Source organism: Diadema setosum, chromosome 22, assembly GCF_964275005.1.
Source record: "Diadema setosum chromosome 22, eeDiaSeto1, whole genome shotgun sequence".
NCBI classification, from domain to species: domain Eukaryota; kingdom Metazoa; phylum Echinodermata; class Echinoidea; order Diadematoida; family Diadematidae; genus Diadema; species Diadema setosum.
Genome location: NC_092706.1, coordinates 15,861,228 through 15,883,103, shown reverse-complemented (window position 1 = coordinate 15,883,103; position 21,876 = coordinate 15,861,228). Strand labels below are relative to the sequence as shown.

The window sequence follows — 21,876 nt, the reverse complement described above, 5'->3', positions numbered from 1 at the left end:
GAGAGTCTAGAGCCATTTAGTCGCTTCTACAGATGACTATACTCACTCAGCAAAGAGGATTTTAATGGTCGGGGGAAAAGTCACTTGCATTGTCTTTCCCTTATGATGCTCTTTCTTCACTCGCTGTCTTCGGAGCCTTGTTGGAGAATATAGGCCTAAGGAATGCCGTGATTCCATAACTCCATTTTTACTTGAGGCTGCTGAATGTTTTTAAGTGTGTGCATGTTTTTGTGGTAGGGGGATAGTGCTCAAGATGGGGTTAAGGCCAAATGCCCCCTCCACTCTCGATGGCAAGTATCTCGCGGCAGGTGAAAAACCCTCAGACATTGATAGGACTGGTGCAGCAGGTGTTGAACCCTCAGAAAACTGTGGGGTTTCTGAAGGGTCCGTGCTTTGTTTTTCTTCTTTCTTTCTTTCTTTTCAGAGCCAGTAATGTCCTGTTGGCATTTGATGCTGTTGCATTACTCCTACTGAAATGACTGTTATTGCCACATACTATGCTGTCAGTGTCTCTATTAATACTACCAATACTTCTGATGCTATGAATACAGATCCTACTTTCTATTATGATATTTGCTGCTATCAGAAATGCCTCCCAATTTGAAGTCACCATACCCAGGAAATTACTTATGAAATGCCTCTTTTTGACATTAAAGAAAAAAAAACTTCATATATTTTGCTGTTTTGTTGTACCATTTTAGGTAACATGGATATGAAATTCCTGCCTGTCATAATAAAAATGAACCAGAAATTCACAATTGTAATTCATGACTCTCTTTTTTTTTTACATTAATGATGAAGATAAAAATTGAAGATATGCTTATGTCTTGTGAGATAATTACCCAGATATCCTTAGGCAATTCCCCCTCCACCCTGGAAGTCCTTGTCACTAAATCTTGCAATCAGCTTTTTGATCAGTCCTGCATTTGGCTTTCAGTGCTGTACTCTTTTTTTTTCTTTCAAATGATGTTCCACCCCAAGGCTGATTCGTATCTTCCCTGGATGCATCCTCTCTGGCTGATTGTGGTGACTGAAATGAGGCCTAATTGTTGAGATGGGGGTTGAAAATGAAACATCAAGTCATGATGTGGCAGTTGGAACTGGGTACAAAAAGTTGAGAAAACCTTGTCGCCCATGCCTGCCTGGTAAAGCCTTGTTTATTTGAAGCCCAGGGGTGAGATATTCATGTCAACAGGGGACACAGAATTTACTTTGACAGGCTGCAATGAATTACTTGATCAAATGTTGTAATGCTTTAGATGAGGTGGTGTCAACAGAGTAACATGTGTTTATGGGTCAAATGAATAGGGCACAAATGAATGATGTAAGTGGACTTTCTTTATTTGTTTTATGCAGAATTCTTCATCTGACCTTTTGTTAGACACACTTCTCATGACCTCTGCATGGCTCTAGTGATGGAGGCTCTCTCTGTGTTTTGTTTTTCACACAAAAGGAGAACTTGTTCTTACCAATGGATTCTTATTTAATAAACACATTTCTACACCTGTTTAGAGTTATGGAGTGATCTCATGCAAGTACAAATCTAACTTTTCTGATCCCTAACTGCTGGCAACAAACGGTCCAAAAGACAGTTATGTCACAAACACATGTATACACCATGGTGTAAGCGATATCACATCAAGCTAGGCTCCACCTCTTTCATTGTATTTTAGAGGTCAAGACATTCAGATTACAAATGAACTCTCTGAATTGAGCAACAGTGGAAAACATCCCCAGACCATGATTGGCCGCAGATAGCAAAACACATTTGGGAGGAACACAAGTCAAATTCACATCCAAACTTACAAAAAACATGGTAAGTGTTAAATTCCTCTGCGTGCACTGTCCAAAGTAGAAGTAAACAAGGAGTTGAGTTGGAAGATTTGTTAACAATAAGTCTATCTTCGAAGAACCAAGAAAGACTGTGCCTACCTTTGCAAGTCAATTCAGTTTCTGACACCATTTTGAGTTGCAGCTGCATGGACACAGAGCGAGAAACAAAGTGATAGGATTTTGTTATCAGTCTCAAGGTATTTTAAAGATCTTATGTGAAGAACATATTTCAGATTAGCAGTAATACATATCTCCTTTTCACTTTTGATATTTATTGGATACCCTTTCATGGTCCCCACTGCTACAGATATTTTTGGTAAATCCAAAATTTCCTCTCATAAAGCTCCAGCGTAATAGGTACCAGCTGCAGTGCCTGCCTGCGTAGCTGTTTCCTCCAATTTCTGCCTCTTGGCCACAATCTCGAAATCAAATTTTGGTGCCTTTTTTATGAGCATGCGGGGATATTAGTACACATTTGTTTGGATGCTGTAGTAAGGTTTTGCAAATCTTTTGCAGTGATTGGTCATCACTCCAAGAGAAGACCAAAAGCAATAATAATGTAGTTTTTTTGCTATATTTTTTAGCAACAAGCAAGATGCTGATATTAAAAATAAAACTTATACTTAGGAGGTACCAGCTTGTACTAATCATCCTCTTGAAATCACCTAACAAGGAAATGATTTATAGATGACACTTGAGACATCAATCGATCTTTTTAGCATGTGTGTTATGGCCACTTATAGATTTAACTGGTAGTGGTCACCACACAAGGTATTGGCAAACACAGCAATTTCAATTTCATTTATAGCAGTTATATTGAGAAACCCAGGTCAAAAACTAATTTCATTTTATTGGGTTCGTGCGAAACAATTGGTTTCTATTTTTGAGCAGTTTTAATGTCTACATGCAACAATATCTAGGCAAAAGGTTTGCGAAGGAGTAGAAGTCACATGACAAAATTGTACATTTTCTGCTGTGAGGGTCCACACTGAAAATCATGAGAACAACAGGTGTACATTTTAAATTTGAATAAATTGCACTCTGCTGTACAATATTTCTGGCAATGTTTCAGGTGGCTGTTGGCTAGGTTGTCAGGCAACCTTTACCATGCTTTTAACTGGTGTTGTTAATGGTAAATTTGCCAGCAGGAATGATCCTCATATGAGATGACTCAGTGATCAGAATACTGTTGGTCATTATAGCATACATTCATTCTAGCTGTTGAGTCTCTGTCAAGTCTTCCAACATGCTTCATACATGTCAACAAGCTTATTGGCGGTGATATCCAGTGCATGATTGGTTGTCCTCTTTTCTCAGAACAGCAAAGCAATCTGCCTGTTCGGAGATAAAATGTGTGAATGGAGAGTAAAGTCTATGAGGAACCAAAATCAATGTAACAGCAGATAATCCTCATGCTTGATAGTCTGTCTGGATGTGAAGATAATATCAAAACGTTGTCTTTCCAACTTAGCAGCTGGAATTCTATCACATTGATATAGTTATATGATTATGCTTTTTTCCTGACAAATGGAAGATTCTGGTCTGGCATCCAATATTTTTATTATACCATCTAAGAACCCTTGATTAAAAATGGCAAAGATGAAGTTATGAGATTAGGTTTCTGATAGTAATTGACATCAGATCAGATATGAAGCCCCTTTAGCTGCCATTACACTAATTGTCAGGGTAGAAGACTTGTAGGGTGTCTTTAGAATAGAGGCATTTCTGGCTTTGTTTCTTGGGGAAAGAAATTGAGAGTCTTCAAAGTTAATCATAGAAATGAGAGTGACACGCGTGTGCAACCAACTGTTTGTGTGTCACTCATTGCAACCAGTTGCGCTTCATCACTCGTCCCTTTACAAATAAATGTCACCTTGAGAAGTGCACAAGGACGTTATAGGATGATACAATTCTTACTCAATTCTGTCTCCTCCTTACCAGAGTCGTGCTCTTTTTGTTTCTCCTATCTCTTTTCTTCAAAACCGATGGTCAGTCACAAGGCCCATTCACACACAAAAGTTATCTTGTGCACGACTTAATAGGATGATGCAATTCTTACTCAGTTGTGACAAGAGTTATCTTGTTTGTTTGTATTTTGCAAAAATCAGACTTTATTTGCCACTCTTTTGACCCCAAAATATTAATTTGGCTGGAAGCACTTCAATCTAACCTGCACATGCTTTTAACACAGTGACCAGAGCACAACCCTTGGCACCCTCGACCTGAGTCAAATGATGTGAGATGCATTATTTTGTGTTTTCATGTCAAACTATCGCAAGGATTTCCAAAATAAGTGAAGATGGACTGATGTTTACATTGCAATGCGAATGGTGATAAGTTAAGATTTTTGAATTCGAGCAAAAGATTCTGAGATTCATCACATTGCAAAAGTTGTTGTTTTTAAAAAAGTTGATTTTAGGTATGTGTGAATGGGCCTTCTAAGAAGGGGGGATTTTTGAGGCGAAGGATGGCCCCATCTGTTCAGTAACAGAGTGCTGACATTTTGTGTATGTGTGAGTGAGTGTGCGTGAGTAACATGGTAGCGAGTGAGAGAGTTCCCCTGGACCTCTCAAGCAGACCTCTGCTGGAAAAAAAAAAAAGGGAAAATGATGCAACTGTGGAATCTTACAGCTGTCAATGCATGAAACATCATCACCAAGTCATAACCATCTGTTGGGGCAAAAGAAAGGGATGATGGGATGAATATTACACAAGATTCTGTTTTCCACAGTGTTGAAGAGAATTTCAGACATAAATCTGTTATCATGTAGACTTTTTTAGTTGTTGTGGCAATGATTAAATTTGAAGTATGGCAGGTAATTAAAAACATCGTGAGATAAATGCAAGAAACTTGGATGTTCTCAAGGAACTTGTCTCTTTTCTTAACTGATCCTTGAGTCTACATCAACTAACTCTCTGGAGTGTTGTGTAGACATTTAGCGATGTAGACATACAGTAACAAACTCATCTCATTGTAGGAAAGAAAAATATTACAATAAGCAACTTAAAAGCTCACAGGGTTGTTGTAAATGGAAGTAAAACCAAAATATAGTACAGTAATTTAATGTTGCCTCCCTTTGTATATCAGTCACACAGGGTAGATACAAAAGGAAGATAAAACACAGTATAGAGTATCGAAGTGATGATGTCCCAGTCGTTTGCGATAGCTTGAGTTGGAACCCAAGTGTGTGCATAACCACTCTGGCTAGGTGATGTTATTTAGGAACAGTTTCAATAGCAATGAATGGCTATGACATCACACTTGGTACTCTATAGTGACATCATGATATAGATGTTGTATTAGTGACACATTAGTGTATTAACCAAACATGCAAAGAGTAAATGTCTGTACACTGTTGCACACTCAAGAAAATTTGTATTTTGTACAAGTGAGAGCAATCAATGATGAGAGGTGACAAAAATTTTGTATGGTATTGTATTGTATTATTTTGTTTTGTCTTGTTTAGTGGGGTCCTTTTTTTTGGGGGGGGGGGTCAGGATAGATGTTCTCTCTGAACCTTAGCTGTTCTTTCAAAAAAGCTTGTTCACAATTGCCTGTTATATTTGGTAGACTGGAAAGAAAGAAACCTCTTCATGTAGAGGCAATATAGAATGAATAGCATGATGACTTGGCCATTTGTATGAACTACTCATAATAATTATAGTGTTTGTCCACAGTAATTTTCTGTCTGTGTTCAACACTTCACTGTAATTACATGCTCGTGATTGAAATAAAATGGTACAAAAACCATCCAATAAGTGGTACAGCAAAGATTTCTTATAAATAGCTTGTCTGTGTTTTGCATGCAGGAAGCCAATATGAATACAGGCTAGCAGTGGATCATTGATACTTTGTGGGTAATCCTTGTCATTATGGAACAACCAATCCCTAGATTGTTGGAGCATCAACACATAATCTAGCCTTTATTCAATTTGTCATGTCCCTGGATAGAAAGTCTCCAACATATATTTTTCCAAACTTTTCTTTCAAAGGGGGGGGGGGGGGGGGATAACTCTCCATGGATTGCATCATTGTTGTTATAATTGGAGGGATTTGTGAACTTTCCATATAAATTCCTCAATATTTGCTCTCCTCTGATAGTCCTCTACAGAAATCCTGTGGTGTGACATTTCCTTTTTCATGGACATATTTGGTTCTGACTCATCACTTTATTTGGATCAAATATACAGGGGTTCTACTCCTGCCCCCCCCCCCCCCCCCCTCGACCCCTAATTACTGCTCCCCTCTTCTTCTCTACAGGAAACAAATTTTTGAATGACAAACATGTTTAGCAGGCAATCAAATTAGATTCCTGTGGATCAAGCCTACAATTCCCAGTGATAACATTACTGTTTGTGATGTCAGTCATATATAAAGGTATAATAATGCAGCAAATATATATTATAAGTGAATACTGGGTCTAAGGCCCCTAAAACAACAATCATATGAAACAAAAATATAGCAGGTGGTAGTGGCAGGTTTCACACTTACAAAAGAGCTGGTTTATACACTAAAATGTGTCACCTTACTGTCGATTGACTGTAGGCAACATTTCATATGTATTCCAAGTCAGAAGTGTCATCAGCAGCATGCATACCCTCCCAGTCCCCTTCCTTCTTCTTATTCACTTTATTAGTCCTTCATTTTGGTTCTATATGTTTACCTATTCACCTGTACATTTACCTCCATCCATCCTCAACTGTTTAATATATTTTTGTTTCTCACGACGTCTCAGTCAGTCAACTCTTTGTGCTCCGTGTTCAAACTTTCCTTTACAATCGCCTTCCTAGCTTGTCTTCTTCCCTTCTCAGTGTCTATGCAACTCTCCTATATTCTCTCTCCCCTACTCTTTCCCTAAATCTCTCCCGCTATCTCCCTACACTATCTTTCCATATCTTCATCTCTCTCTTTCTATCTATCTTCCTCTCTCTCTCTTCCTTTCACCTTTCTGTCATCTCTGCATCACCCCAATACACCTGCCTCTCCTTTCATGGCCGAGTTCATCGCAGACGATCACTCATCTGGCCAGAACAGGAAATTGGTAAAACTTGGCACTTAGGAGTTATTTTCAGACCCTTCCCCACCACAGACCATCTCGTCCCTCATTCAGTCCTGTGTTCACCTGGGATGGTCAGTGTCTTTTTTTCCATAACTTTCCCTCATTTTGTTTTCTTACAAGGCAGCCACTGTTTTGGCAAAAATTTTGATTTCGCGCATCTTGTATTGTATTGATTTGTTAGCTTTCAGCGCACAATGCACAGTGTTAAGTACTTTAAGACCTCTTTGAAAGCTTGCTTACTTGCTGATGAAATATAAAATGCAGGTAATTATTACAGGTCCTCATCCATGGAATTGAGGAGACTAAAACTTTGTTCTGTTTTCAGGTGTGCTCAGGGATGTGATTTTATTTGTCAGTCCACATAGTTGGATAGTTTCAGAGATCTTTGCTTAACTTTACAGTGATATCAGTGTTTCACCAAGTATTTCCCTGCTTAACCCATTAAACATGAGTCTGGATGGGTCCCTACTCGGGCGGGTGTCTATGGGAAATGCGTGTTATAGCAAAACAGTCCGTCCTCAACGGGTTAAAGTGGTGTAGTTTTCTCTTTAAAGGACTCATCTGAGGAAGTTGGCAGGCTTCAGTAGCATTATTTCTAATTCATTCCAGACAATCCATAGGTAGACCTTGCAAAATAATTCATTACTTGTTTCCGATCACAATCAGTAACCTAAAATCCTTGGCACAGGTTTGTTGTACTGTGTTTGGACTGCATCTATCAATAGCAGCATGTCTGTGAAGCTGTCAGTAGGCATATGTGGGTTCATGTAGAATGTCGTTGGATGGAGCACATCCTCCTTGCATTCATTTGGTCACTTCAAGGAGGTGTCACACCTCCTTGGTCACTTCAACAGGTCAACTCAGCTTCATGGACCGTCCTTTGCTCTGTTTGTAAACAAGAGGTTCAAGAAATCGTCCTGTCATGTGTATCCATTGAATGGTATCACAGTCACTGTAGACCCTTCCTGTTGTATCTCTCCACCTCATGTACATGTACCCCATGCTGAAAGTTAATTGTTGCTAGTTCCACAATTTCTCAAAGAGAGCACAGAGAAGGTGGGTTTTTTTTATATTGGTAAACAGTTTTCAATTGATTTCTGACAGAATAATAGGCTAATGAAATTTGGCCACAAGGATGCCAGAAACCTTTAATTAGTCTTGTGTGAGAAGTTATTGTGAGGGAGTATAATGACCCTTCTCCTGGGTCATAAATCATGATAGGTTGGGGCACTTTCCCCTCTGTTCTTGGCAGTGGACCCAAAGTGGGGGTAGCTGGAAAGAGTGTTAATCAACAGGTGTGAAGCTGAGACTCTGGTTTCCTGTGATCCAGTGATGGATCCACACTTTGGAATTAGCTGCCATGGATCCATTTCTTACTTGCAAGGGCTTAGGAATACCAGTAGTGAAAAGGGGAGAAGAATTTACTTTGTTTTAGTATGGGAGAGTTTTGGTTCAGAATCACAATTTGTTTTCAGGATCAACAGGGCAGGTTAGCTTTGGCCACATCATAGTAGCCTTCTATATTACATCAACACAGCATCTCTTGCTTGTATTCATTTCTGATTTGCTCTGAGTTCTGAACTCTTCAATCTTTGGATAGATTTGGCTTCTGTGTATGTGTGTGTGTTTAACTGGTATAAGAACAATTGTGTGCATACATCTTTTGCATCACTACTCAAAGGTTTACTTCAAGAAAACATTCAGACCTTGGCATTCCTTGGCAATTTTTTTTTGTTTTTTGTTTTTTTGTTTTTTGTTTTTGCAACTGCCATGGTAATTAACATAAAAGATTATTGAATCTTGACATGTGATAAGTAATCTTGACATTTATCATAATTTTTGTTTGTTTATATTTTCTTGTTTGTCAATCATGTAGGAGGTGACCCGCAGAGTGAGCTGGTGAGGCATTTCTTGATTGAGCCCAATGCCAGAGGGGTGCGTCTGAAGGGGTGCGTGAATGAGCCTGTCTTCAGCAGCCTTTCAGCTCTCATCTACCAGCACACACTGACTCAGCTGGCCCTCCCCATCAAACTGGTCCTCCCAGATGCAGGTAACTATACAGCCACACCCAACCCCTTGCCTATACTGGCCCCATCTCTCTCTCCAGCACCTCATACAGACATGCTTGTTATGTTTTTGAATACTAGTAGCTCTTGCTGGGCTGCTCTTGCTGGGCCCGAGTTGCTGGTAAGGGAATCTTCTGGATCACCCTCTCTCCCCATTGCCAGAGGTGTCCTGAAGCCAACTGTCAATAAGTGGAGACGGAGTATTACCCCCCCCCCCCCCCAAGTCCTTATTGTATCACCTTGATCATCACATAGAGTGGCAGTATTTTTAATCTTTTGCCTACAGGAAATGAGTGGTCTTGTTCAAAAAAGTCACTAGGGATTTCTACATATCATGGGGAAGTTGTTTGCCCATCAGCTATGGCAGAAACCTGACAGGTCCATTTACAAAATTTACAAGGACTTCCCTGTAGATTGAACCCTTGTGGGTTGTCTCAACTTATAGTGAGGGTAAAAGTTTTACGGGAATTAACCAAATGGTCTACTGATGTAGCCTGGCAGTCTTTAGTACTTTTGTATCTATCAAGTGCTAACTGCTTATTCAGCTGCATAATTTGTCAGTTTGTCTTCCTGAGTCAGTGCCATGGACATCATCTTGGTTGACTATCCCCCCTGAAGTGCATGGCATCTGTTATTTCGATGAGGTGACTTTCATTGCTTTCACTGGCTAGTAGTGTGAAAGCGTCATCCTCGGTAACAGGCACGGATGGCAAATGTGTGTCTGTGTTTGTGGAGAAAGAGAAGATTGTGCAATTCTCAGTCACATAGGGAATTTCATGAAATCTGGGCAAAATAATTCATTGATTCATTACTAAGAAGACTGGTTCATGGTTATATGGGAAAAAGAAGTTAATAGGAAAACAGTTAAACACTAACACACACTACAAGCCTCTGCCAAACTATCCCCTTCTGTTTTTCCTCTTTAGTAGAATCATGAAATGCAGGTAGCTCGATCATTGAAATCCCAGGTTACTGTTTGTTTCATTTTTTTTTTCATACTTTTCCATGCAAAATTTGTCAACCATACACGTAAACAATGCGTCACACAACAGTCATCGCCTTTGCGTTTGGTTTCCCTTACCTTGGCACCATTCAATTTTCTTTAACACACTACTGGTTAGATCTGTTCCCCCCCCCCCCCCCCCATCCCCCGGATGATTTATCTTGCCTGTTTGCTTCCAACCTCTCCCTATTGTTCATGTATTTTTGCCTGTCACGCTGCCTTTCCACAGCTTTATTCAAATTTCAATCAAAGTTGGCAGATGGTTAGACTTTTCCTTGTCATACTATTTGTCACAGACATAATGTACTTTGATTCCCAGGCACAGTCACAAAGCAATGTGGCATTAAATCACTGTCAGGATGATGGTAGGTCCTTTTTTTTCCTCAACCCTTTGAAAAAGATACAACATCCTTACAACATACATTCTCTACAGATCCTAGCCTATGAATGCAAGGGATTCGTCCTTTATGGGTCAAAGATTTTGGCGATTGATGGATTGTGCAAAAATATGGGGGGGGGGGGGGGAGTAAGTTGTTACCAACCTGGACTTAATTGTGAGAGAGACATAGCCAAAACTCTTTACTCAGATGGACAGAAATAAAGTAGTGAAGTGCTGATTAGATTTTTTTGCCTGGGAGATTCAAGTCACTGCATGCTGCAGTTGAGTGTTACGTAGTGCTTGTGTTTTCTGCTGGACGCAAATCTCACTGAAAGTCAAATCAGATACTCCATTTATATTAAGGAAAAAGAGGGTTCTGAAGCCACCTATAGAATCCTTGAGCAGCCATTCTGCTCAGTATAAACAGACAGAATTTAGAAAAGGAGATCCGATCGGGTCAGGTTCTGAAACCACCTACAGGGAGTGGTTTCAGACCCTCCTATAGCAGCCTTAAAGGCCCGAATTCACGAAGGTGGTACAAACAAAACCATGGTCTAAACCATGGACAAAAACCATGGAGCGCCAAGTGTCAAACAGAATATTTCGTTACGAAATTGGTCATTTTGTCGACAAAATGACTGATTCTTTAACGAAATTATCATTTCGTGGACGAAATGTTCATTTAGTTACAAAATGTTGTCATTTCTTTACAAAATAATCATTTCATCGACGAAATGACTGATTTCGTAGCGAAATATCGCATGCGACACTTGGCATTCCATGGTTTTTGTCCATGGTTTAAACCATGGTTTCATTTGTACCACCTTCGTGAATTCGGGCCAAGAGTCTCGGCTGCAGTATTAATGCTAATATGATGTTCGAGAAGCCGTTTTTTGCCAACCCAGAAGTTATATCACTGAAAGACATTGCCAGCCAACATAAACAAACCAGCCATAGTGACCAACTGCCGCTGATAAACGCAGCACAACTTGCGCACTTTTGCACTCAATCATGCTTGTGGTTATGTAAGAAATTCAAAAGCCTGCGCCATGTATCAGAGGGGAATTTGGTTACCATTGGAAAAGAGACAGTTGGGTCTTCTTGGGCAAAACCACCCAGAACAGACAGTTGGGCCTGCTTTGGCAAAACCAGCCAGAGCAATATAAACAGACAAGAGACCGTTTTTTTCAAGTGGGCTTTCAAACTTCCTCAAGGCTCTGAAACCCGCCCACAGTATAAATGGGATAAGAAACCCTAACTCAAGCCCCAACATCTACACATAATCCCACACACTATAATCCTAATCCCTAATCTCCAACACTCCAACCCCTGGCTGTGCTTTAAAATGATAGGATAAAGTAGGAGAGATGGGATTAGACCAAATGACAAGACACTTCTCTCCTGAGATTCCTCTCTTCAAAAAAAAAAAAATGGCTTCAGTACCTGCAGGCTGGTATCACAAGAACTAAACAGCTTAACACCCTTATAGGATACTCCATAGCAGCATTTTTTAATAAGAAAGAAAACCAGGCCACCTTATGTAAATAGTGATCATGAATTTTAAAATCCTGCATCTTGCATGCTGGATAATTTGGGGTGGCTTCCCCTCATCTAGGCATAGACAAACACAGTGTAAACTGTCCTATTGTTTTAATACACACAGTTAGTCCAAATCAGTGGTGATTGCCTGTATAACTTTGTACACCCATGCATGGGGCCCTGGCAGTTTCTGTGAGTGCTTTGTAAACAAGCCACAAGAGTATTGCATTTCAAATACCCTGCTTATTTATAAGATTATTGTTTAGCCCAATAAAAAAGAAAACCAGCCTTATTCCATGCCATGATCAACCCACTCCCTATTAGATTCTTAAATCTTAGCAGATTTCATACAGAACCCACCAGTTTAAGTTTCTATGATATACACAGAATTAATGACAATGATTCATTTCAGCTTTCTGGGGTCATCCAAACTTTTTTGTTTCAGCCCAAACTCAAGGTTTGAGACTAGCGAGAATTTGGGTCATATTCGACGCATGTTTTTGTTTTCAACCTCACATTGGGGGATATGGGTTGATAATTCTCTTGAAAACAGCAAAACTGTGTGTGAATCCTCATGCAGTCATGTGAATCGAGTAAAATGGCTTTAGCTACAGCATCCCCGTAATGTGCCTCACTTCTTTACATTTCCCTGCAAATAAAAATTTTGGCCAAAAAAAAAAAGAAAAAAAAAAAGCTAAACAAGACTTGACACAGTACCCCTGACTACACTACAGCCTGGTTTAAAGTCATACTTCAGTGAATCTCACAATTTGACAAGCCAAAAGTTGAGTTGTTTGTTGGAATTACAGTGGAAATCAAACAATCCGCACTTCAGATATAGGCCAGGAACAACAGCCCCTGGTTTGATAGCTTGATGAGGCAAATTCATTCCCTAAATTAATGTTTTTGTTATTTGTGGTAAACCACGGGAATGATAGCGGATGGTCTATTTCAGCTTTTCTGCGGTTTCTTGGACATATGGTTGTGGCAAAGACAAAACACACATATACACACACACACACAAATAACTGTCTCTTTTGTCATTCAGCATATTGCTCCTCAAAGGCAATTATGTGAGACTGCATCATATAAAGATAACTAGCATGGAGGGAAAGTACATGCATATTTTCAACAATCCTTGTAAAAACAAGAGTGTGGCCACATGGTATGCAAAGGCAGTGAGCTACAAATGCTGTTGTATTCATTACAAAGAATGGGAAGGCACTGTGAAAATGTATACAGATTTGTCAGTGATATATCAACATCTGCTCTATTATGTTTGTAAGCAAGATACCAACATGTGTTTACAAACCTTCTCTCTCCCCTAACTTATTCAGGCAAAATAATGTAAATACATGAGTCACTGGATATCCATTCTTCATAGTTGTGGCCTTAATCATGACCTACAACGACACCAAACTAACGAAAACATGCTTGGAGCCATGAAATCGACCGTAAAGCGTGACTGACATGCGTCGGTGACTCTGAAGCAAACTAATGTTACAAATATAGAGGAAGCTGGAATGGAATGACTTTGATGTGATTACGCCATTGTTTTATTATGGAATATGTAGGAGTATTCTGTAATAGAGAGGCCCAAATACCTGCACTTGATTTTGTCACGAAATAAGGCCACAAGAAATGAAAGGGGTGGGATGTGATGTAGAGGTAACTACCAAAGGCATACTTGAGCACTTTACTCTTTTTTGATAATGTGATAGAAAAAGTCATGTCTTTTGAGAAGTCAAATACTTTTCAAATACTTTCACAGTCAAATTGCACGAATATCATGTCAGAAGAATTTGACATGTCTCATATACACGCCACACGTGATCTGAGCCAAAGGACCCAAGCGATACACGTTTTGATACTGTGAACATTAATACTGACCTTGAAAAGGTTTTTGTATCTGTGCGTAATTGAAAAGATCAAGAATATACGGGAATTTTATTGCCAATGGAATATAATACTATTTTGTCATTTTCTTCAAAAGATTTTTTTTCTCACAAAGAGTACCTCATGTTAACATGTTTGCGGCTGTCTCTGTATTTGTTTTCCCTCCCTCTGTGCAGACCCAGCCACTGGTGATGCCACTGATGGAACCATTGACCCGAAGTCTGCTGCAGCACTACTCCAGCAGGGAGCAGGTAAGATAAAAGGAAGAAACATTGTTTGTGACTGGAGCATAAATTATGAAGCAGCAAGATGTTTTGTCTACTCTTGGGAACAACAGGCATCAAAGTAAAACCAGAACCCGATGAAAAAAAAAATATTTGTGAACATAGATCATTGAGAATATGCATGATCTTTATGATGTTTGATCATTCTTGACAGGTGTTTTTGATCAACTGGGAAGGACTTGGGTATTTCCCCAAAGGAAGCAAATGGTTCAGATGTTGGTTTCTTCAAAAGTTTTCATGTGCATAACACTAGGATGCTAGAAATTGTCTCTATTTACTACCATTCTTCCCAGTGGTAATCTCATGTTCTGATTTTGTGCTGTTTATATTTTACATACAACAGGCTGTATCCCTACCCTTTAAAAGGTCTGATGGTTTTATGGAAAACAATTCATGAGCACTCTTTTCTTTCTTGGAGGTTTGTTCCAGATTTTTCCCACTCATACTTGTGGTCAGTATACTGCAGTAAAGAAAAAAAAAATCAGGCCCCCCCCCTTCAATTCCTCTGTAATGCATGCACTTTCCTGATTTTTTTTTTTTTTCTGGGGGCGAGGGATATATTATAGGGGCTAAATTCAGGGCAAAATCCCCCAAAATTGTTAAAATTGGGGCTCTTTTAGTATTTTTCCTGAAATATTCACATACAATTATCAAATAGGGTCCTGAATAGGATTAGTTTCAGACCCCTGATAAATTCCAAAATAGGGTAGTATGACTTCTTGGTATTTGCCCTGATTCTCCTGAATGTGCTTACTCTGCATGTTTTGCTGCAAAGTGTGCCAGGCTGGATTTCTTTTTGTAAAACATTTCCCCACATGCACTGCACGTACGTCACACTGCTTGACGTATGCTAGCAGGCTTCCCTTCCAAAAGCTTCTGATAGGGAGATAGTTTTGATGGCTTCCCTTTCAAAAGCCTGTGATAGGGGGTCAAGATCCTAACTCATTTCCATCCTTTAAGGGGTGTCTCTAAGAATCTGGAACAAGCATTTGTGTATAATTGACTGCCTGAGGGGGGAGGGGGTGGGAGAAAAACACACATTTAACGTTCAATTCTCACAACTATGCATCATGGCGGTTTACAGACTCAGTCATACCTCAACTATTGCTCAATACTAAAGTTTGAAACTCTTCACAGTTTCATGGTTCTTTACTCATGCCAGCAATCAGTGTTAGGATTGTGTTGCAACAGACAGTCTGGAGACTATTTTGATTTATCTGAAGGTTAATGGACTCTTGATATAATTCTGTGCCTTCCCAGCATGCAAGGTGCTGTACATCGCAAGCATTGACATGGAGTCCCTGACTGGCTCGGAGGCAATCAGGGAGGCACTGACGAGGACACTGTCGGCCAAGGAGAAGTCCAGCGCCGTCGTTGTCCACTTCAAAGTCTCGTCAAAGGGTATCACACTGACGGATATGCAGAGGAAGTGAGTCAAAGACATTTTACAAGGACAAAAGGGGGATGGGGGATTTAACCAGTTCCGTATGGTGAACTCCCCATTATGTGTGCTGATCGCATGATAAAACATTAAATGTTTGCTGCAGTATATTGCTTTCAGCAAATGAACAAAAATCCATCATGCGTTGCTGTACCGATTAGGTGCAAAAGTATCAAACTCCATTCACATTCTTATCTATTATCCAAGAGTAGTTAATTACCCAATTTTGATTACAGCTTGTTGTTTTTTTGTTTTTTTTTTTCAATTAGTTCATATGATGTAGTGCTATACTGATATAATTTATAGGTGTTTTGAAGCCCTAACTATCATGAACCAGTTAGTGAGTCATACTATTTGTGCAATTTTGTTTTTTAAGGATTAGTCGTCCTTAATAACTGTGAACATACCACCACAAAGAGAGAAAATGATACACCTAAATGCAGAATATGAAAAACTACCTTGCCGAACAGTCAAATGGGCTGATATTAATTTCATACCAGTAATACCCATAATACATACGAGGGAGAGAGATCTCTCCTTTGATATGAGTTTATTGGCCTGAAGCTTTGCCAATATGTAATATTCATTATGGTGAATTTGACTGCAATGCTAGTTCAGGGCCCTATTTCCTCTCCAATCTCATAAATCATTATCCTGGCTAAGAACACAGATAAGAGTCAGTGCGTTGGATCCATCAGATTTCATGTTCTTAAATGAACCATGATATTATTCTGTTCCTACCCAAGGGAGGGATTTCACTCAGAGAGGGCAATAACCTGGAAGGTTGATTGTATGTTTTCATTGCGTACTTCACAAAACTGCCACTTAGGGATTTAGCTATTATCTGTGAGAGTCACAATCAAAATTTGATTACATTATGCGTGGTAGCAGGTATATGTCAATGTTATATGAGAAAATAAAAAGAATTTGAAGCTTTACGTGAGTGACAAGATTTTCTGTGGAAATTTTGTTAGGCTTGTCAATGATTTTCGGAAACCCAATGTCTCCTATTCCACCTCCTGTTGGGCAAAAACAAATGAAACATTGAAAATAAAAGGCTGTATTTCACTAGGGTTAACCATACACACACACATACACACTAATACAATGCTTTATGTTAGTATGTATGTTGCTGAAATTATACATGAATAAACAAAACAGAAATCCCAAATGAATAATAGTGTCTTCCACATACACATACCTCTTTAAGTAGATTTTTGCTACAGCAAGTTTGCAACAACTTCTGACATCTGGTTTTGTTGTTGTTTTTCCTGTTGTTGTTATTTCTGCTGGTCTATTTTATTCATTTTAGACAGACAAAGTCAATCAAGTATTACAAATCTGTTAATCAGAACCCTTTTGCAAAATTAAGCTCATAAAATGTAATTTCATTCAGGGATGAATTTGTTATAGAGTACACTAATACCGAGTTACGTGGAAAAATAATTTTGAGACACATATCGTATGTTAATATGGTAATATTATGTGTCTTACATTTGTTTTAGCTGCTACTACTGACTTTGCAAGTAAAGCGTCAATTATTTGAAACTAGATTGCCAGTGATTAGTGCAGAAGTCAACAACCTTACTCATTTGTTGAGAACATAGAAGCATAACTTTGCAGTTTCATACTGTTTATCATGGGTACAATCTATTGCTGTGTGTACTTGGACCTACTGCAAATTTACCTGACTTAATTCGCAGGTGATAAGTAGGAGTAAATATAATGTTATGTTCTCTTCTCTCTTTTCTATTTGCCTGACAATGTACAGACTGTTCTTCAGGAGGCACTATCCTGTGAACTCAATTCTTTACAGTGGCATGGACCCCAAATCAAGAAAGTAAGTTTCATCACCATGGCAACTTTATAGCCCACCTAAGGACACCCTTCTCCCCCTCACCCTCCCCCTTTCCACCGCTACTGTCATCCATCTAAACTTCCTGGCAACCGCCCACCTCAGAAGCTTCTGATCTCTGTCACATCAAGAAATTACTGATAGAGTTGCCCAAAACAGCAGTTCTTATGTTGTTGTTTTCCTTGTTGTCTTTCTGCCTTTAACCTTTGCTCTATAACTTTTTTTTTCCTTTACCGACATCCTGAAGGAACTGTTAGAAATCCCTCCTGTGGATAAGAATCTTTCTAGAGGCTATTTTAGACCAGTTTTTATCAACATAAGAATCAGCATCACCAACCACTGGCCAGTCCCTTATCCTGTATACATTTGTTTGTCTGCAACCTGTCCAGAGAAATTTGAGTCTTATTTTGAAGAATGCTGCTTGGGGGACAGGGGAAATGATGTCAAATCATTACAAGTCAGTCTGCACTCAATCTGAGCTTCTCATCTCAAACATGTTTCCTTGATGCAGTTTGTTCTGTCATATTTTTTTTCTCAATATCACTCTTCCTATTGTGCAGGTTTTCATTGTAATTAGTGAAGAAAATTATGCATAAATTAAAAAGTTTGAAGCAGAATTCTTTAGGAAATGAGCCACATTAGCAGTTAGAAGATTCATATTGCAATCAATTTAAAAAGAACTTCTAATGATGTGAGCTGCAGTACCTGGTAGTTGGAGCACATAATTTGTTTCTGTAAATTACCATTTATTGACACGAGTTTGCAGTTTGGTAGGAAGCTCAGACAAAGAGATAGTCTGCATACACTGTGTAGATTATGACAGCCAATTGTTGCACTGATGAGGTAAAATAATGATATACAAAAATGCGGATCTCAGTACTCTAATTTACTTTCTTTCTTTTTTTCCCACAGATACCCAAGAAAGGAGGGACAAGAAGTGGCTGATGCCAAGTAAGAAAGCAAACATTCATTGATCTAATCTATAGTAGCTTATGAGCCGGTAAAACGTATTTCATCAGGCTGGAGAAAATCTGCCCTGAAGTTTAGATGCAGTCCAGCAGGCTGCTATTCTTTTAGCACAAAAGATCAATATAAAAAATACAATAACATGCTTTGCAAACACTAAACCACTTCAGAATTTCAACTAAAAAAATGAACATTTAAATTTTACTTTGAAGTCGTTGAAATATTAAACTATCTGTTGTTGAACAAATGTCCATTGTTTCATTTTTAGTTTAGTCACTCTGTTAGGCAGTTGCTTTAAAATCCCTCTATGACTTTGTCATGTTAACATGATAACTGGTCATGAGTAGATTTGGAATCATATTAAATGAATATTTTTGTTTTAATGCCTCCATAACCTTTCCTCCTCATGCAGAATCTTTGGCTTTGTGGCACGCAAGCCGGGAAGTCTGACGGACAACCAGTGCCATCTCTTCGCAGATTATGAAGTGGAGCAGCCCGCGTCTGCCATCGTCAGCTTTGTGACAAAGGTCATGCTTGGCACCACAAAGTCTACTTCTAAGACACCATGAGCCACAGAAAGGAGATCTGAGAAACAATCTGTGACTATGTGAGAACAGTGATACTTTTGGTGGCTGGCCTATGTAGGGCACTAAGAACACCAGACACTTTAAAGAAAACAAACTAAAAACAATGCATGAATGAATTGGGTCTCATTACGTGCTATGGTATTAAAAATAAATGACATTTCTATGTTGTTGGACATCAATGCTTCAAGGACACCTACAGTTTTGCTTTGGAGGCATCTGTGCAAGAATGGAGCTAAAAGATACCTCACCTTTGTGTTAGGACAATTTATTGCGAGAATCATCTTTGCTGTTTTAACTTATAACAGAGTAATGTATTGCTTGCTGCTGTCATTCTCTTCAAAACAATGTATTCTTAAAAATGTTTACAAATTGATAATGTTTAACACAGGAATTCTGTTCAATCGAGTTTATTCACTTTCCCAAGATGGACTGAAGATATGTGGGTACTTCCCTCGATCTTGAGGGGACTCTTGCAGTGCAACTTGCTGTAGAAAGTTGTTTTTTTCCCCCAAAATTGTTGACATCTTACATAGTTCTTCTGTCCATGTGGCAATAGAAGATCCTATACTAAATCAGTTTGCCATGCAGAACTGTTCAGTCTGCCTTAAAGTCTTTGGTGTATCATACAACAGTTTGTGTAATTAAGTAGTGTATCTTAATTCTCTGCTGAAAAAATGGAGACAGCTCAAGTATGAATATTGTGCATGTCCACCAACAATTTTTTTTACACATGTGGGACTAAGTGACATGATGTATAGCAAAGTATTTGATATGTGACATTGTGTAAGGGAGGTATGTTCCTCTGGAGTGCTGGTGTATGATTGCAAGCAAGGAAACAAATGCAACCTGAAACTAAGCAAGAAAAACAAACAATACACAAAGAAATGCATGTTTGTGTAAGGCCAGATGGGGTCATACATGAATGAATGTATCATACATTGTATGTTTTATGGTCTTCTATGTTTTTTATGATAAAAATTACAAGTTGAATGTGTAATGCTTACAACAACAACACAAAAAAAAATGCATGAGTTCTTACCATGAGAGTTTTATAAGTAGTGTGTTCATAGTCTGTGTGATGTGCAGGACTTTTATATTGCATGACATATATGAATATTGAAATGTTTGTGTATTTATATAAAAATCAATGCTATTGTGACGACAAAAAAAAATATTTATATTTTACTAAAATGTAATTTATGAAGTTGATGTTAATGAATATGAAAGGCATGTATTCACTCAGTATTTGGATATAATATCAATATTGAAATGACTGAAGAAGTATTTACATACAATACCATGAACTACATCTCCCATTGAATACTGTTTGATAGAACAGTGAGACAGGAGACTGTGTAGAAATAATTTCACAATACAGCGTGAAAAGAAGTAGTCTAACTAAAGATTATGACATTATGTCAATGTGACAAAAGTATTGCTCTTTGAATTGATGCCTACTTTATAGGTCAAAAATGTGGACAAAACCTTGTTATGATTATTTCTATATTAAGTTTTGGTTTACAAAGTGATTAATGAGGATAAAGTTTTCAAAAAAACAAACAAACAAAAAACAAATGCAGATTTGGAATTTTGGCTGTGTATGTGATGTTTGACTTCCTATCAAAGCCATTGTTTGGTTGGATAGACATTGTTTTTTTTTTACAACTCATGAATTGTCTTGGTTTTAAAAGATACATTTCTCTCTTTCATTATCATGTTTTCTCTCCTCTTTCTTTCTCTTTCTCTGTATTTTCCTTCTATGTCTTTTCTGTCTGACTTTTATTTCTTCTCTAGTTTGCTGTCATATTTTATCAGCTCCAAAGTGCCAAGAAAGTTTAATGTTTCTTTCACTGATACACATTAATTCTCTCTTTCTTTAAGCACAGTATTTATTTGTAGATATTCTTTATGTTCTTGAAGAAAGAATAGCTGCTCATGCATCAGATTTGTGTGTTTCCCTATATATTATTTTGACTGTATCGGATGTGGGAGTAATTACTGAAGGAGCAAAACTACCTTATCGTCCGTTATTTCTTTATTGGAGATAAATTTCTGATAACTCACCTTCAAATGTTTTACATCTATTATTTTCATAAGACTCTGGCATTCAAGCTTATAATTTTCCAGTCAGATTTTCAACAACAACAGCAACAACAACAACAACAACAACAACAACAACAACAACAAAATTTATGGTTACACATTGTACACTTACAGTGTTACAATCATGACTGGAATGTCTGTACAGGAAAAAAAAATCATTTCAATATATCTTCTATTTTTTTTTTTTTTTTTTTTTTTGCTTACTTGTTGCCAGTCATTGTAATTGATTATACAATGTATTCTTTGTATGGACAGCTTATTCAGACTACCTGTGAGTTTAACCGTAAGATTTCATTTATATATATACATATATTTATATATTTTCAAATGTTTATATGTTGTTTTATCCCTTTTCTCTTCTACATTTGCATGCATCCTCATAGCACTCTACGTGTCAGTGTAAATGCTTTGAGAATCTGTAACATATCTATGTAGTTGACTCTGTACAGTGTGCCATGATAAGTAACATTTCTTTGTGTGTAGATGGTTGATGTTTCCTTCTATTGTACAGTCCCATACATCAATAATTTTGTTTTGTAATGGGAGAGGTCTTGTCAAAACAGAATAACATTATTGTGAGCAAATGTGGTATATAAGTCCCAATGAACATTTGAGCCTTACTTTTTAAAGAATGGTATTATCGTGCCTAGAGTTTTTCTTCTTTTATTTGTTCAGATTATATTTGTTTCATTTAATATTTTGACAAGATATTGCAATATATAGTCAAATATTGTAAGTTAGGAGAAAGCTGTGTTTTAACCAGTCAACTTTGCCAAATTAGAATTGACACGTTCAACTGTCAACTGTAGTATTTGTCAACCTGTGCCCAAATGCACACCATGGTATTGAAACAAATGGACATGA

General features: G+C 38.2%; 1 protein-coding gene across 1 annotated transcript in view; it reads left to right on the top strand.

The window, feature by feature from the left end:
- The window catches only part of LOC140245490 (tensin-1-like), a 305,353-nt gene extending 284,345 nt beyond the window's left edge, over positions 1-21,008 (top strand). The window contains exons 29-34 of the mRNA XM_072325060.1: positions 8,770-8,943; positions 13,953-14,027; positions 15,321-15,489; positions 17,273-17,341; positions 18,269-18,307; positions 18,735-21,008. Of these exons, the coding sequence (XP_072181161.1) occupies positions 8,770-8,943; positions 13,953-14,027; positions 15,321-15,489; positions 17,273-17,341; positions 18,269-18,307; positions 18,735-18,891 (683 nt within the window). The 3' untranslated portion in view covers positions 18,892-21,008. The remainder of the gene's footprint in view (positions 1-8,769; positions 8,944-13,952; positions 14,028-15,320; positions 15,490-17,272; positions 17,342-18,268; positions 18,308-18,734) is intronic.
- Positions 21,009-21,876: the final 868 nt, after the last annotated feature.